This window comes from Perognathus longimembris, chromosome 28 (genome assembly GCF_023159225.1).
Source record: "Perognathus longimembris pacificus isolate PPM17 chromosome 28, ASM2315922v1, whole genome shotgun sequence".
Classification (NCBI taxonomy): Eukaryota; Metazoa; Chordata; class Mammalia; order Rodentia; family Heteromyidae; genus Perognathus; species Perognathus longimembris.
Window position 1 is genome coordinate 71774282 of NC_063188.1, and position 15620 is coordinate 71789901.

General features: G+C 37.5%; 1 protein-coding gene across 12 annotated transcripts in view; it reads right to left on the bottom strand.

Annotated features, from left to right (window-relative positions):
- Positions 1-15620, bottom strand: part of Huwe1 (HECT, UBA and WWE domain containing E3 ubiquitin protein ligase 1) — a 158470-nt gene that overhangs the window by 98852 nt on the left and 43998 nt on the right. For all 12 annotated transcript variants that reach the window (XM_048336497.1, XM_048336507.1, XM_048336504.1 and 9 more), the window contains 13 exons: positions 13049-13111; positions 11535-11612; positions 9961-10008; positions 9809-9877; positions 8583-8682; positions 6519-6619; positions 6088-6238; positions 5871-5998; positions 5030-5170; positions 4759-4864; positions 1510-1665; positions 971-1072; positions 430-510 (listed from right to left, as the gene is read on the bottom strand). In XM_048336497.1, the coding sequence (XP_048192454.1) occupies positions 430-510; positions 971-1072; positions 1510-1665; positions 4759-4864; positions 5030-5170; positions 5871-5998; positions 6088-6238; positions 6519-6619; positions 8583-8682; positions 9809-9877; positions 9961-10008; positions 11535-11612; positions 13049-13111 (1324 nt within the window). The remainder of the gene's footprint in view (positions 1-429; positions 511-970; positions 1073-1509; positions 1666-4758; positions 4865-5029; positions 5171-5870; positions 5999-6087; positions 6239-6518; positions 6620-8582; positions 8683-9808; positions 9878-9960; positions 10009-11534; positions 11613-13048; positions 13112-15620) is intronic.

Consider the following 15620-nt stretch of genomic DNA (forward strand, 5'->3'; position numbering starts at 1 on the left):
GGTATATCTGGTGCCTAAGAAATGGATATTTATGGCAGGCATCAGTGGTTCACACTTGTAATCCTACTTAGGAGACTGAGATCTGAGGATTGGTGGTTCAAGCCCAGCCCAGGCAGGAAAAGTCCATCAGACTCTTATCTCCAATTAAAAACCAGAAAACCAGAAGTGGCACTATGGCTTAAAGAGGTAGAGCACTAGCCGTGAGCATTAAACACTCAGGGACAGTACCCACGCCCTGAATTCCAGTCCCACAACTGAAAGGGGAAAAAAGAGATATTTATTTGACAATGACTGTGTCATCAGCAGTTGAAAAGACACAATATTATAAAGGGAACAAGTGTAGATAGTAAAATTCTAATGTACATAAAACAAATTTAACCTCTACTAGGTTATTCCAGCTTAGTTGAACTAATACTTGATTCCACTTACCTAGGAGGAAGAGGGATGGACCATAGTATTCTGCATTGCTGATGATGTGTTTCAGGGAGGTAGGCAGAGAGCCATCCATTACTAAGACAAAAACATTACAAACATGGGGAACATTACAAAAGAATGTCATGTTTAGAGTAATGAATGGGAACAAAGGAGTTACAAACTACCCTATGATTAAAAAAAAAAAAGGTTGTGTTGGTTCCAATCCAGTGGTCCCAATTTATCTCGTCCTCATTACTTACAAGTAAGCTTTGTAATTTTGGGTCAAAATAAACACACAAAACACATGAAAGTACACGAAGAGTATCATGACTGAGTAGTAGAGGTGAATGAATGTTGGGATTAGGAGAGTGGAAGAAGGGAGTGTGAATCATTACAGAAATCTAAAGCCTAAAATGATAGTATACTAAAAACTGCTAAAAGTGGAATTCCATTTCGTTAAGCCTGCTTTATTATAAAAAAAAAAAGGGGGGGGGAGATATTAGATGAGGATGAAAGAGATGAACAGTTTCAGAAAGTAGAATGTAGAGTCAAATACCATGACGTATGCCATCTGAGAAAGCAGGGTCTTGAATGGCCTTCTTGAGGAAATTCAACATGGATTTGAGAAGTGCTGCTCGTTGTGGAATACACTGGACTCCTAGCATGGCAGAAAGGCAAGAGAATTATGCTAGTTTCACCATTAAACCACAATGCGCAAGCAGATAGAACAAAAGACTCATCTATTTCTACTGTAGCAAAACTAGCAGACATTTGAAGTGAGATCTTACAGCGGTGGTAAGAAAACTGACTCTGGCAAAGTGCAGCACCAATTATGAAGGAAGACTATTATTAAAATTAAAAGACGAAGTGAAAAAGAGAAATAACAGATATAATTCTGAAGAGTTCCTACTTTGGATATTATCTGCCCTCTAATATTTTTGTTTTGATAATCAATGAATGTGGAACTGTCAGAAAGACCATAAAATGCTATATAAGATATATAAGTCAATCTTCAAATATACCATGTAAGGCACCTTCTAAAAGTTCTATTCACTAATTTAATAAATAAGACACTGTGAAATTCTATTTGTTTACCAGGTCGGAGACCAAGGCTGTGGCTGTGGCCGTGGCCGTGGCCAGGACCAGAGACGCTACTGGTACTGTTGGAACTTGATGTCTTTAATTCAACATCTAGCCGGTTCTCCACAGATAAGGACGAGCCTGGACTGCTTTCCATAGTCACATCTGTAACTTAAGTACAAATTATGATAAAGAAAAAAATAATTAGACTAAAAAAGTACTATTAAAAGAGATTTAAGAAATTTCCACTGAAGTGAGATGAATGTTGTAAAACAGGGAATTCCATATATTATAATGGGAGGTAGAAGAGAGTAGAACTTTAAAAAAAATTATCTGTTCTAGGGCTTGAACTCAGAACCTGAGTGCTGTCCCTGAGCTTTTTCATTCTACCACTTGCTCCAAAGCATCACTTTAGCTTTCTGGTAGTTAAGTGGAGATAATTGCGATCCTGAGTAGCTAGGATCCCCGGCATGAAACACTGGTGCCTGCCTAATAGAGCTTTATAAGGGAAGGTTAAATTAATACAAAAAGCACAAAATATTAATATTTAATGTTGATAGTGATTGATGTCTGATATAAAATGCACAATGAAAGTTGAGGAACATTTACGATCTTCTATTCCTTTTCTTAAAAAGGCACTACATATTCACATGAATATGGAAGAAAATAAGAATGGCTAGAAAGAGCCATATCAACTATTAGCTACATAGATAGGAACATTTGTAGTATACATGTGAACAAAATAATTGTAATTTGTTGAGTAAAAAATGCACAATTAGCTGGGTGCAGGTGGCTCATGCCTGTATTCCTAGCTACTCAGGAGGCTGAGATCGGAGGATCACAGTTTGTGGTTTGAAGTCAGCTCATGCAGAAAAGTACATGAGACTCTTATCTCTAATAAACTACTCAGAAAAGGCCAGATGTGTCACTGTGGCTCAAGTGATTAGAGTGCCAGCCTTGAGTAAAGAAGCTCAGGACAGTTCCCAGGCCTTGAGAATTCAAACCCCACCTCTGGCAAAAAAAAAAAAAAAAAAAAAAAAAAAAGCAAATTCATTTAATTTTACTTTTTTAAATAATTTTTAATCTTACCAAAAAGGTAAATAAATAGTGGTTATTGCTTTTTAAAAAAAATATAATTAACCTTTTCTTTCCTCCTCTGAGTTCTTTCAAAGTTAAATATTAACTAATTAGTTAGGGGAGAGACGGGGGTTTGAACTCCAGGCTTGTTTTCTAGGCAGGCAAATTCCTTCAGTCATTTTTGCGTCTCTGCCAGTCCTAGAGCTTGAACCCAGAACCGAGGCAATGTCCTTGGGCTTAGTTCAAGGTTAGTGTTCTAACACTTGAGCCACAGCTCCGCTTCTGGCTTTTTTGGTAACTAACTGGAGGTAAGATTCTCACTGATTTCCCTGCCTGGGCTGACTTTGAACCACAATTCTCATATCGCAGCCTTCTGAGAAGCTAGAATCCACAGGCATCTACTTGCTTTCCTTGCTTTTCGAATTAGGGTCTTCCTTTTTTACTAGTACTGGGCCAACTTTCTCTGTTGGTTGAGTTTGGGCAGCTTAAAATGTTTACCAAGGCCTAATTGTCATCTTTCCAATCTCAGTCTAGGAGTGAGTATAGGTGTGAGACACCACATGTAGCTATTTTTTTCCTAACAAATTTCCAATATGTACTTTTGGCTGGTATCTGCTTGCCTCTAGAGTTCTGGGATTACAGGTATATTTTATTATACTCACCCCAATCAGATATAGAAGTGTATGTGTCAATTTACATATAAAAGCATTCTATAACGTGTTTCCTGAAAATATTTTTCTCTACAAGCACACCAGAATCACCTAGACTGCAATAGAAGGGCTTTTTGTTGTTGTTGTTTTTTAATGGTAGTTGGATTTGAAATCAAGGGCATGTAATTGACAAGCTCTCTATTACATGACCACCACTTCCAGCCCTAGACTGGTTATTTGGTATGGAAACGAATGAAGCTCTAGACAGGGTCTGAATTTTTAGCAAGCATTATATTCTTCCACTCACTATTTCTGACAGCGAATGACTTATAAGGAGAAGTGAGGTTTTAAATTGTAATCTACAAAAAAAACCAAAACACAACAACAACATAACAAAACATTTAGCAAATGTCATATTTTGTGCAACACCCTAGGATCTTATTACTGGTGAACTCAACTGCCTACAACAGAAACAGAAATGAGAAAAGGACAGCAACAAACACAAATAACTGTGTGTACAGAAGTCAGGAACATACAACTTAATTAGTTATTATAATGAAAACTACAAATTCTAATGTTATTACCATAAGCATAATGGACATGTGTAATGACAAAACTGGTCATCAAAACAAAACTCATTTAATTCAAAGAAAGAGATTTGGGGGAATAATTTTGCTTTTTGTACTCTGCTTACAAAGTATGCATTAAGAAAGGGTAGGGTTAGCTGGGTGCCAGTGGCTCATGCCTGTAATCCTAGCTACTCAGAAGGATGAGATCTGAGGATCACAGTTCAAAGCCAGCTTGGGCAGAAAAGTCTATGGGACTCATCTCCAATGAACTATCAGAAAACCGGAAGTGGTGCTGTAGCTCAAGTGGTAGAGTGCTAGCCTTGAGCTGAAGAGCTCAGGGAGAGCATCCAGGCCCAGAATTCAAGCCCCACGACTGACCTCCCACCACCCCCCACCCCCCAAAAAAGAAAGAAAAGGTAAAGTGTGGGGAGTGTCATTTTTAAAGGTATAATGTGCTTTAGCATCTGACTGTCTTTCTCTCTGAACATCTATTTTCTGATTTTATTATAATTTATAACAGTTTCTACTCCTTGATCCCAAATTATTAACCTTTTCAAGTCTTTTGTAGTTTAAAAAAATAAATTTTTATAGGGCCCACTTTAGGATTTTGATATATTCTCCATATATTGACCAAACACATACATATCCAGCATTGCAGGAGTCAAAAAGAACACATCCTGATCCCACAGTATTTGTACTTAGTGAGAATAAGATCATAAGTCAATACATATAGAAACATAAATTATTCAATAAAATAGATTAGAATGAGTCACCGTAGGGATCTACAAAAGTTCTACCATCTGCTTTACCTGTTTGATTATTCTAATGATCTCAAATATCACTTGTGCACAAAAAAGGTGCTAAAATAAACTCAATTGAGTTATGTACTTTATAATTTATGATGAATGGGATGGGATAAGAGGAAAATCTCAAGCACAAAATCTCTAACATAACAACTTGCTATATACCATCCATATCAGTTTCCATTTCTTCTCCTTCTTGAGTGGTACTAGGCCTCTGGATCTTTGGCTTGATCACAAAAGGACACTCTTTTCGGCACAGATCTACTTCGTGCTACAATCAAGGGAAAAGATACGAGAAAATTCTGTAAATACTTTCAGAATTTAAAAGCAATTCTCCTAGAAGAATTCATATAATAAGAGGGGATAATATGACTCTTTAGGGTTATTTGCAGATCGTCAACTCAGATTACTGTTCTTTTATATAAAGTATACATACCTCAAGTCTATAGATAAAGATTGAAAGTCCACTATGGGACTGGAACGCGGCCATGTCCAGGTTGGTGATGAGGTCAACCACTCTAACAGCCCTGGTAACAAATGTTATTTGGTCCTGTTCATCACCGAGAAACTTTATGACCTAGTGGGGAAATGCAAAAACAATAACTGCAAAGACACAGATCTGTAAAAATTGTATTCTCTTATAACCATGCAATGGTGGTAAAAAGCAGAACCTTATAGAAGAAAGACCTTGCTTTCTATTGTGCTTGAAAACTAAGTGAAAATAGCTTTGTTGGGGAGGGAATATGGCCTAGTGGCAAGAGTGCTTGACTTGTATACATATGGCCCTGGGTTCAATTCCCTAGCACCACATATATAGAAAATGGCCAGAACTGGTGCTGTGGCTCAAGTGGTAGAGTGCTAGCCTTGAGCAAAAAGAAGCCAAGAACAGTGCTCCGGCCATGAGTCTAAGGCCCAAGACTGGCAAAAAAAAATAGCTTTGTTAATTTAAGAACTCAACCTCCTTAACATTTCCATATATACATCAATTTATTTACATATATTTTCCTCAGGATTCTACCCAATGCCAGATGTGGCAATATTTTGACTAAAACTCAGGGCCTTTAAGTACACATTGTGTGACTACAACAAATTCTTTTTTTAAAAAAACAAATTCTTAATATTAGCTGTATCTGTGATTTTCTTAATAAAATAACAAAAAACTCAACTAGAAAATAAAGTAAAATTTACATTTTCTATTGTCACTGTTTAAGACTTCAAAATTACAAATTTTCGCAGTTGACTTCCCCAGAAATGTATATGAAAAGAAAATAGAGCACCTTCAATAAGGCTTCCATCATTCCACAGGAGACCAAGGCTTCACCACCAGCATCGTAGCTGGCCAAATGGTATAAAAAAGAGAAGAGAGCAGTGGCAAACTGGTGTGGGTATGGATCCATGGAAGGATCTACAAGAGACATTGGGAGAAAGATAGTTGAGCCGAAATCATATTAAACAAAGAGCATGCTCATCTTTTTGCCTACCAATCAAACCTACCAATCATGGCCTGGATACAGTTCCGTACAAGTACAGGCAAAAACCCATGGTAAGAGGCAGTTCCAGTACAGTCAATAATACTGCTGAGTTTGGGAGTTCTCTCCAAATGAACAATTGAAGTTAATGTTCGTAAAGAAGCAGCTTTAATCTCCTATGAAAATAAAAACAAACACAGAATATGTCAAATAAGATGCATAGATAATTCAACCAAGGGGCTAATTTGTTTAAACAAAATTTAAGTAATTTTACTGGTAATTTCTTGAGGGCAATGGAGGGCTGTCGGGAGTAATACATCAAAAACTATATGGCAGTTGTCTCAGTTTAATATTAAAACAGAAAGATTCCCTCATGGGGCTCTAACTCCAAAGGAAAAACAAAAAGGCAAAAAATGCTATGACCTTAGTATATAGAGATTCATTATAAATACGTACCATAAGCTGCTTATCTGTTATCTGAAGGACATCTACCAACTCCTCTATCAACCCATTATACAAGATACTGTTTGCTGATTCCTGCAAGGCATTGGAATATACTGCAAAAGGAAAAACAAGTGGTGAAGCTATTTATCAATGATAAATGTTGGCATTCCTAGGTTGTGGCCTCCAGTCAGCACTGGAGGGCAGAATCATCCAATTCTATAAAACTGAATAATAAAATGGTGATAAGCATTAATGACTAATACCCAATTACAGAAATTACCCTATGAAAAGTATCAGTAGTCCCCAAGAACTTTTGGGAATGGAAGCAGAAAATAAAGCTGGGTTGATTTTTCATAACATCATTCATTACTTGATAAAACACCATTGTGCCTTGGATATAAGACTTTCATTTCAGCTTCTTCGTATTTGTTTTGACTGAAAGCACATTCAGAGTAAGCTGTGAAAAAAAACAGTTTTTGGCTGGGTTCCAGTGGCACACACTTGGAATCCTAGCAATTCAAGAAGCTGAGATTTGAGGGTCGCAATTCAGAGCCAGCCTCGACAGGAAACTCTGTGAGATTCTGTCTCCAATAAACCATCCCAAAGTCAGAAATGGAACTGTGGCTCAAATGGTAGCAAAAGAAGCTCAAGGACAGCATTCAGGCTCTGAGTTGAAGTCTGGGGTCCAGCAAAAAAGAAAACATTTAATTTTTGTTCTACTGCATGCTAAATCAGGAATTTGTGATGCTCCCTTAAAATGAGAATGCATATAATCCAATTTCAATTAAATCCAAGCTGAGATAGTACTAGAAATACTTTTGCTTCTCCTGAAGCAAAAATGGATGTGATTAGAGCAATTGTTTAGTTTTCACCAACCCTTGAATAGTTATGCTAAATGAGTATAAAACATAAGAGTAATTTCACAGCAAGGAATTCATAGTTCTAACATAATACTAACATATTTAGGTGCCAATGCTCTAATCCTAACTACTCAGGAAGCTGAGATCTAACTAAAGATTGTGGTTGAGAGCTAGTCTGGGCAGGAAACTCTGTGAGACACTATCTCCAATAAATTACCCAAAAGTCAGAAGTGGAACTCTGGCTTAAGTGGTAGAGCACTAATCCTGAATGAGAAAACTCAGTTCCAAGCCCCAAGATGTGCCAGTGTGTACACACACACACACACACACACACACACACACACACACACACACACACACACAAAAGGTAAGATAATAACAGAAGTGATTACCATTTTATACCTTTAGACCTATACTAGGTTCCTTTCCAAGTAGGCTTTCTTCTTTTTTTTTTTTTTTCCAACCCCGGGACCTCTGAGCTGGCAGAGCTAGCACAATACTGTTGAGCTATGCCTCTAGCATTGTTTTTCATTGATAATTTTTACAATAAGGTCTCAACTTCCTGCCGAGGTACACATATACGCTGGAGTCCACCTAGATTTTCCCTGAGCTTTTCATTCAATCCTTTTATTAGAATATTAAGTACTGCTGCAATATAAAATAAGGAAACAAAGGGTGAGAGGATAAACATGTGGCTCATCTGAAAGGAACTAAAGTGAGAGCACAGGGCCAACTTCTATGATTTCCCTTTTACTAAGTCACAGTAAAAGTGAATTACACAGCAATTCAAAATAACACCCATAGGAAGACTGAAGAGGAAGATGAAATAAGCCTAAGCATAGGGTCCAGTGTGAGATGTCCATGTATACATGCATTTGGAAATAACGCAACAAATGAGTGGTAGTACACTCTTGTAAGCCCAGCACTCAAGAAGTTGAGGTAAAAGGATCCTAAAATGCTACAGCAGCAGACGCCAGATCCAAAAAAAACAATAAAGTAAGAAAACAGCTGAGACCAAACACATATAACATACCAACAAGGATCATATCCAGATTCTAGTAGAAAACTGAGAAAAATGCAAAGTACACACTAGCAGTGCTGGCATTTCAAATTTCACCATGCCACCTAGGTAACTACAAGCATTATAGCAACAAAGATGGATGAAATTCACAAGAAATGAAATCAAATTGTCTAATTAGGATTTGTCTTCACTTACCTAATATAGATATTGCATGTAATCTGGCCTGAACAGCTTGTAATCGTTTCCTGTGATTAGAAAAGCCATGGGCCAGCCGTATGTGTGTAAATAACAGCATCTGTAGAGATAAGACCTGTATTAGGACATCATTAGAAAAGGTGAGTATTCTTTCTGGGGCTCTTACCCATTGGGCTGCCTGGTAAAACAGTTTACCAATTTGTTTGATGATCAAACTGATCAAGGATTCAGGTTTCTTTACCCCATAGGCCTATGCAGGATGACTGGCAATATCTGCTTCTAAATTCCAAAAGGCTGATGCTGGCTAGTAGAAATATTACAGGGTCACTGAGATTGAGGTGCTTTCCTACCCAGGATGGTTTGAGCCACCATCCTCAGATCTTAGAGTCTCAAGTAGCTAGGGTTATAAATGAGAGTGAAACAGGGATTCATAGGACCCTAAAATCCCATGCTAAACTAAGCACTGTTACTATATTGACTGGCAATAAACAGAGGACATTTAGCAAGAGTTCATATTATTTCAAATCAAATTTAGTATCTTGTCAGAATAAAAATGATTAGAAAATCTAACAAACTAAAAATTTTAGTGGAGCTGTGGCTCAAGTGTCGAAACACTAGCTTTTAGTGCCCCCCCCCCAAAAAAAGGAAAAAGAAAGAAAGAAAAAAACAACGGTGGCTCACGCCTGTAATCCTAGCTACTCAGGAAGCTGAGATCTGAGGATCGTGGTTCAAAGCCAGACTAGGCAGAAAAGTCCCCATGAGACTCTTATCTCCAATTAACCACTCAAAAACCAGTAGTGGCACTGTAGCTCAAGTGGTATAGTGCTATCCTTGAGCATAAAAAGGCTCAGGGACGGCACCCAGGCCCCAAGTACAGGCCCCACATCAACAACAAAAAAATAACAGAAAAATTAAAAAGCTCAGGGAAAGCACCCAGGCCCTGATTTCAAGCCCAAAGATTGGAATTAGTTTTTTTTTTCTTTCTCCTAAGTATATCTAAAGTGTAGAGATACCTGCCAATATATATTGATATTCATGACTCCAGCTGTTTCTAATTTTCCTCAAACTTGTCCATAGATCTAGGAATTTATTGTTGACTTTATAAAAGTAACTAAGAGAAGTTGACTAATGTTCCCATAGGCTAACTCCAAAGGTAAAATATGCTTTCTGCTATGCATTCTCCCCTTCCCTACCAACACCCACTGTACATTTTTCACATATCATACTTGCTTGTCCTTAGGAATGCTGTACATCTTGGTAAGGGATTCCATGATTTCAGAAGGACTTTCTGAAATCTATATTAGAAAAAAAGTACAGCTAGTAAACAAAAGTCTAGCAAACATTAAGAAATTAGCCAAGTATCAAATTTTGTTCTTACCTTGTCAAGTTGCTCTATGTGAATATAGTGTAGTGTGTTACTACTCGTCTGAAATTTAAAAAGTTAAGAAAGCTGTCAATAATCGATAAAGATCCTAATTTCTCCCAACATAGACTGTAAGATCAAGCTAAAAACAAAAGATTACCACCCCAGACTGATGTAAGCAAGCAAATGGCCATAAAAGCAAAGTAACTTTAGAGTCTTTAAAAATATCCATTTAAAAAATATCCATTTTAGGGCTGAGGATATGGCCTATTGGCAAGAGTACTTGCCTCTTATACATGAGGCCCTGGGTTCAATTCCCCAGCACCACATATACAGAAAACGGCCAGAAGTGGCGCTGTGGCTCAAGTGGCAGAGTGCTAGCCTTGAGCAAAAAGAAGCCAGCGACAGTGCTCAGGCCCTGAGTCCAAGCCCCAGGACTGGCAAACAAAACAAAATAAAACAAAACAAAAAATATATCCATTTTAGCTGGGTGCCTGTGGTTCATGTCTTTAATCCTTACTATTCAAGAGGCTGAGATCTGAAGATTACATTTTAAAGACTCTTATCACCAATTAACTAGCAACAAACCAGATGTAGTGCTGTGGCTCAAGTAGCAGAGCATTAGCCTTCAGAGAAAAAGCTTAGGGGACAGCACTGAGGACATGTGTTCAAGTATGGACAAACACACACACAGTCACATACACACTCAATACATACATGAATAATGAATGAAGTATACATTTTACATTTGATATTCACAATAAATCAGTGGTAAACTACAATGCTAATATCCAAGCATATTTCATATTCTTCCTCATTCTTTTTTGGGTGAAGGGTACATACAAGGGTTCAAACTCTGTGCCACTACCAAGTATTATACCATTTTAGCCATATCACCACCTATTTTCTTTTTGCTTTAGTCTAGTTTTGTTTTTATTTGCCTGGGCCAGTCCTAAACCTCAAACCTCTTACATATCAGCCTCTAAAATTGCTGTAACTATAGCCACATACCACCACTACATCTGGTATATTTGAAAAGACGGGGCCTGGCCTCCAACATTGATGTGCCCAGAGGCTCCTCAAAATCTATAGCTTTACAGATTGGCACTACAGATTTTTTCTCCTTTTAAATCCTCACTTCAGTGTTCACCGCAAAGACTGAAACCATGGAAATAGGTTTTCTTTGAATATGCATTACAGTAACTATAGTAGTTTATAAGGCACCATTAAAAGAAACATTTTTATTCACTAGTCTAGTTCTAAAACTGAATAGTGATTCTTCAAAGAATATTAGATGATAAACTAAGTAGGATTATTCATGCAACACACAGGTTGGCTTAAGTTATCAGTACCCAGACCATTATACTATATGTTGGAATTTTCAACTAAAACTGTGACAAAAATACAAGTCACATAAAATAGTGACTCATGGAGTTAAACCTTTTGGTAGGACCCAACATAAAACTCAATTCCATCAGAGCTAGGCATGTAATTAATACTTATTCCCAAGAAGCTTGGTACATCAGCAGAAAATAAGCACAATTATAGATTATAGACTCTTTATCAGAAAAAGTCTAAATGAAACTCACCCTTTTCTCAATTTTGACCTCTGCCCCAGGGTCTGCATAGAATTCAAAGTGTAGTGTAGTTGCGCTGGGTGGGTACTTCTGTATATAAATTATATCAAAGAGTCAGACAGTGAACTTTTAAAAAAAACCTGCTTTTTGGTAAGGCAGACATCTCCAATCTCGTCCTCAAAATTCTAGTTACCCAATTCACTGTGGCAAATGAATGAGTTTTTCCTAAGAATGACCTGTATTCTTAGAAAAGTATGGTTTATTTTTAAATGAATCAATAAGAACTAGAGTCCCAAATGCTTCCATATTTCTTACTTGAAACTTACCAGTTGCCCTTTCTTTCAAGAGATCAATTTTCACTGAAAACTACTCAGGGGTAGGATGAGGGTGGGAGACAACACTGCCAAGTAGTATTAGCAGAACAAATACTAGCCTCTACATATAAGCTAAAGAATGGAAAGACATGTTCTTGTGGAAGCCTTACTAACTCTGATATACATTATTGAAAGGATGCTTCAGTGGCAAATCCTAATAATACTTCAAATATGCTCTTCTACATGATGTTATAACACACATCTCATGAATTTTTTTAACACATTCATCAAGCTAAATAAATGGGATGCTCACAGAATCTTATATTTTAGGGGTAGGTAAAGACAGTACTGAGGAGAGAACTCAAGGACTCACACTTGCTAAGCAAGGACTCTATCACTTGAGTTATATACTTCTATTCAGTACATCCTCTCTAGAAAAGCAACATGAAAAATAATATTAGGAACATGTCAATTAAAATGTTTCTGAATGAAACCACTTTATTAGTTGAAAACACACATACACATTACTTTCATTTAAAGTAGATGTTTTCCAAAATTCCATGACTGCCAAATTGCAATAAATTGAGAGGACTAGAACTAAGAACAGAGAAACATCAAGCAAGCCTTGTTCAGTATTTCAGTGTTTTGCTCACAGAGCACAGAATAATCCTAACATCAACCAATAAGGAGGTTCAGAATTAAACCACTCAAATTTAAGATGAAAAAAATGAATTTATAATTAGAATTCCAAACTGAATATTCTAAGAATGTTCTTCTAATTACCAACATCCATTTACAAAACATTATCAAAGACCAAACGACCATCTGGATGTACAACAACACAGCAGAGGAGAGAAGGGCCTGATAATCTGAGCATGTGTGAAAGATGGACATTCAGGGTGTAGGAAAGCATAGGATTAAGTTCTCCATAATCCAAGCAATCATTTATCTCTAAATGCAATCACTTATCTCTAAATGCTGCTCAGAATGCAAACAAATTAAGATTCTGGGGTTCTTTCAAATTGCTTCAAAAAATTCAACTCCCTACTGAAAGATGAGGTATGAACATGTTATTGTCTCTTCCTAAAGACTGCTATGTCCGTACTGATCTCAGGTTTCTCAAAAATTCCTATTGTCAAGTGGCAACTTTATACCAAATATTCAGTGTAAAATAAGCTCTGCCAAAAAGATACATTCCAAAGAGTCACTTACCAGCATATGCAAGTCTCTGCAACATTCTGCAAGTCCAAAGCCATTCTCTTTTCCACCCCAGCTCTTGCAAAAGGAAAAAACAATCTGTTAAGACAGTTCTTATGGTCATCATGTCCTTATGTATATAAAATATGAGTATGTGGCATGGCTTGAAACATACCACTGAGAAGACAATTGTAAACATCAAACAAGAAGGAGCAAACAAAAAGCAAGAACTTAAGATACAAACCAAGATGACATGTCTAAAGGTTCAAAGTATTCATTAGGTCAATTTTGTAGTTCTGGAATGATGCTCAAAAGAACATAAGAAATGGCCAGTCATTGCACTGTAAGAACTATGTTTACATTTGCTAGCAGGGCAGTTATGACTTACTGTAAGGTCCTCTCCTGTAGGGCTAAATTCAGATGCCCCCACCTGGATAAGTCTCTACCCAGTTACCTAGGTATCCTGCATGCCTGGAGGCAGTTACCGCCCCCCCCCCCCTTTCCGGAGGTCACATCCTGGCCACAAGGCCTCATCCCTGCCCTACATAAGGCATCCCCTGGGGGTGATTTGCTCTCTTGCCTGTCTCATGCACCTTGAACTTGGGAGCAGGTAAGCAGAATAAACCTTTCTCTCCTGCCTGCCTGAATACCGCATGGCGTTCTCCTTTATCGACTACCTACTTTAAAAAAACTAACAATCATGTCTTGCCTAATGTTACACCTTGTCATCAAGGCATAATGGTAGGTTTTTTTTTACATATACCAACTTAGAGAGCATAAGATTCTGCATTATTTAGTACTTTGGTAATTGCTTGTTTTTCTCATCATTTTATTTTAAAAAATATGTTTAGTTGTACAAAGGGGTTTAAACTCAACATTATTTTCATTTGAAGTCAACAGGCTTAGCAAGTTCCTGAGGTAATGGGGAGAAAATATAAAATAATAAAAACATAAAGACAGGGCTGGGAATATGGCTTAGCAGTAGAGTACTTGCTTTGCATGCATGAAGCCCTGGGCTTAATTCCTCAGCACCACATAAACAAAAAAGGCTGGAAGTGGTGCTGTGGCTCAAGTGGTAGTGTTAGCCTTGAGCAAAAAGAAGCCGAGCACAGTGCTCAGGCTCTGAGTCCAAGCCCCAAAACTAGCATGCATATATATATATATATACATATATATATGTATATATACGTGTGTGTATGTATATATATGCAATGCTCATATTATTTTGTTTACCACATTCATCTTTAATAGCATTTGAAATATTAATTAGGTTAGTATTAATAGGGTCATTATACTTTTAATTTTGAATATATGCTAGTCATCATAGCTACAACTATGTGTATCATAATACTATTTCAGTCTTTATATTATACTATAGGTAACTCATGTCTAGTATAATTCAAGCCCCCCCCAAAAGCCACTTAAATCCATGCTCCATTCTATTCTCATAGACCCAGTGTAGATACCAATCACTTTGAATATGCATTATCAGCAAGCAGGACCTAGAGTGAATCACTATCTTCATGTAAATTGTCATCCACAAAAAAAACCCAAAAACTGTTATTGTGTCATACCTCCCTGTAAGGTCTTTAAAACAAACTGTAAATCATTAAATTTGTCTTTCTGGTGCATTATAGAATGCTACTGAAAAACTGGAAAGAAGATCCAACAAAATATTCCTTTAAGAAATAAGTAGTAGCACTCAAGTGATAGAGTGCTAGCCTTTTGCAAAAAGAAGCCCAGGACCGTGCCGTGCTCAGGCTCTGAGTTCAAGACCCAGGACTGACAAAAAAAAGAGAGAGAGGGGTGGGGAACATATGGCTCACACACACACACACACAAACACACTCACACACAAACAAGCTGCAGTACCAAAACATAAATAAGCACATATGAGAATTATACTTCAATAAAAATAACAGTAGTGGGTTGGAGGCAAGGTTCGGTTGGTATAGCACTAGGCCAAGAATGAAAGTGTCAGGCATGGAGTTCAAGTCCCAGTTTCTGAGGAAAAAAAGTGGGAAATCAGGTACCAGTGGCTCATGCCTGTAATCCTAAGTACTCAGGAGGCCAAGAGCTAAGGATAATGGTTCCAAGCCAGTCCAGGCAACCAAGCCCATAAGATGCTCATCTCCAATAAACTAAAGAAGTCAGAGGTGGATCTGTAGCTCAAGTGGTAAAGTGCTAGCTTTGAGCAAAAACGCTTAGAGACAGTGCCCACACCCTGAGTTTAAGCCACAAGACTGGCACTAAAAAAAAGAAAGAAGGAAAGAAAGAAGCTTTCTCAAACTACTGGCAGCCATTACCATGTATCACATATAAAGCACAAAGGAAAGAAAACTAGGAGCATTTCAAAAATTCTTCCAAGAATGGTACAAAACTATTACCATTATTGAAATAGAATTCATTTTGTTACACATAACAAACATTTGTGGTGTGGAACTAGGGCTCACTTTCACAGGAGAAATCCTCATGAGGCTGCCTAGAAACAGATGTCCTCCTACTCCCATCTGGTTATCAATAGATTACCAGGAGTAACGTCACAAAAATAGCAAGAGTAGGAAAGTGTAAAAAATAAACCCACCCC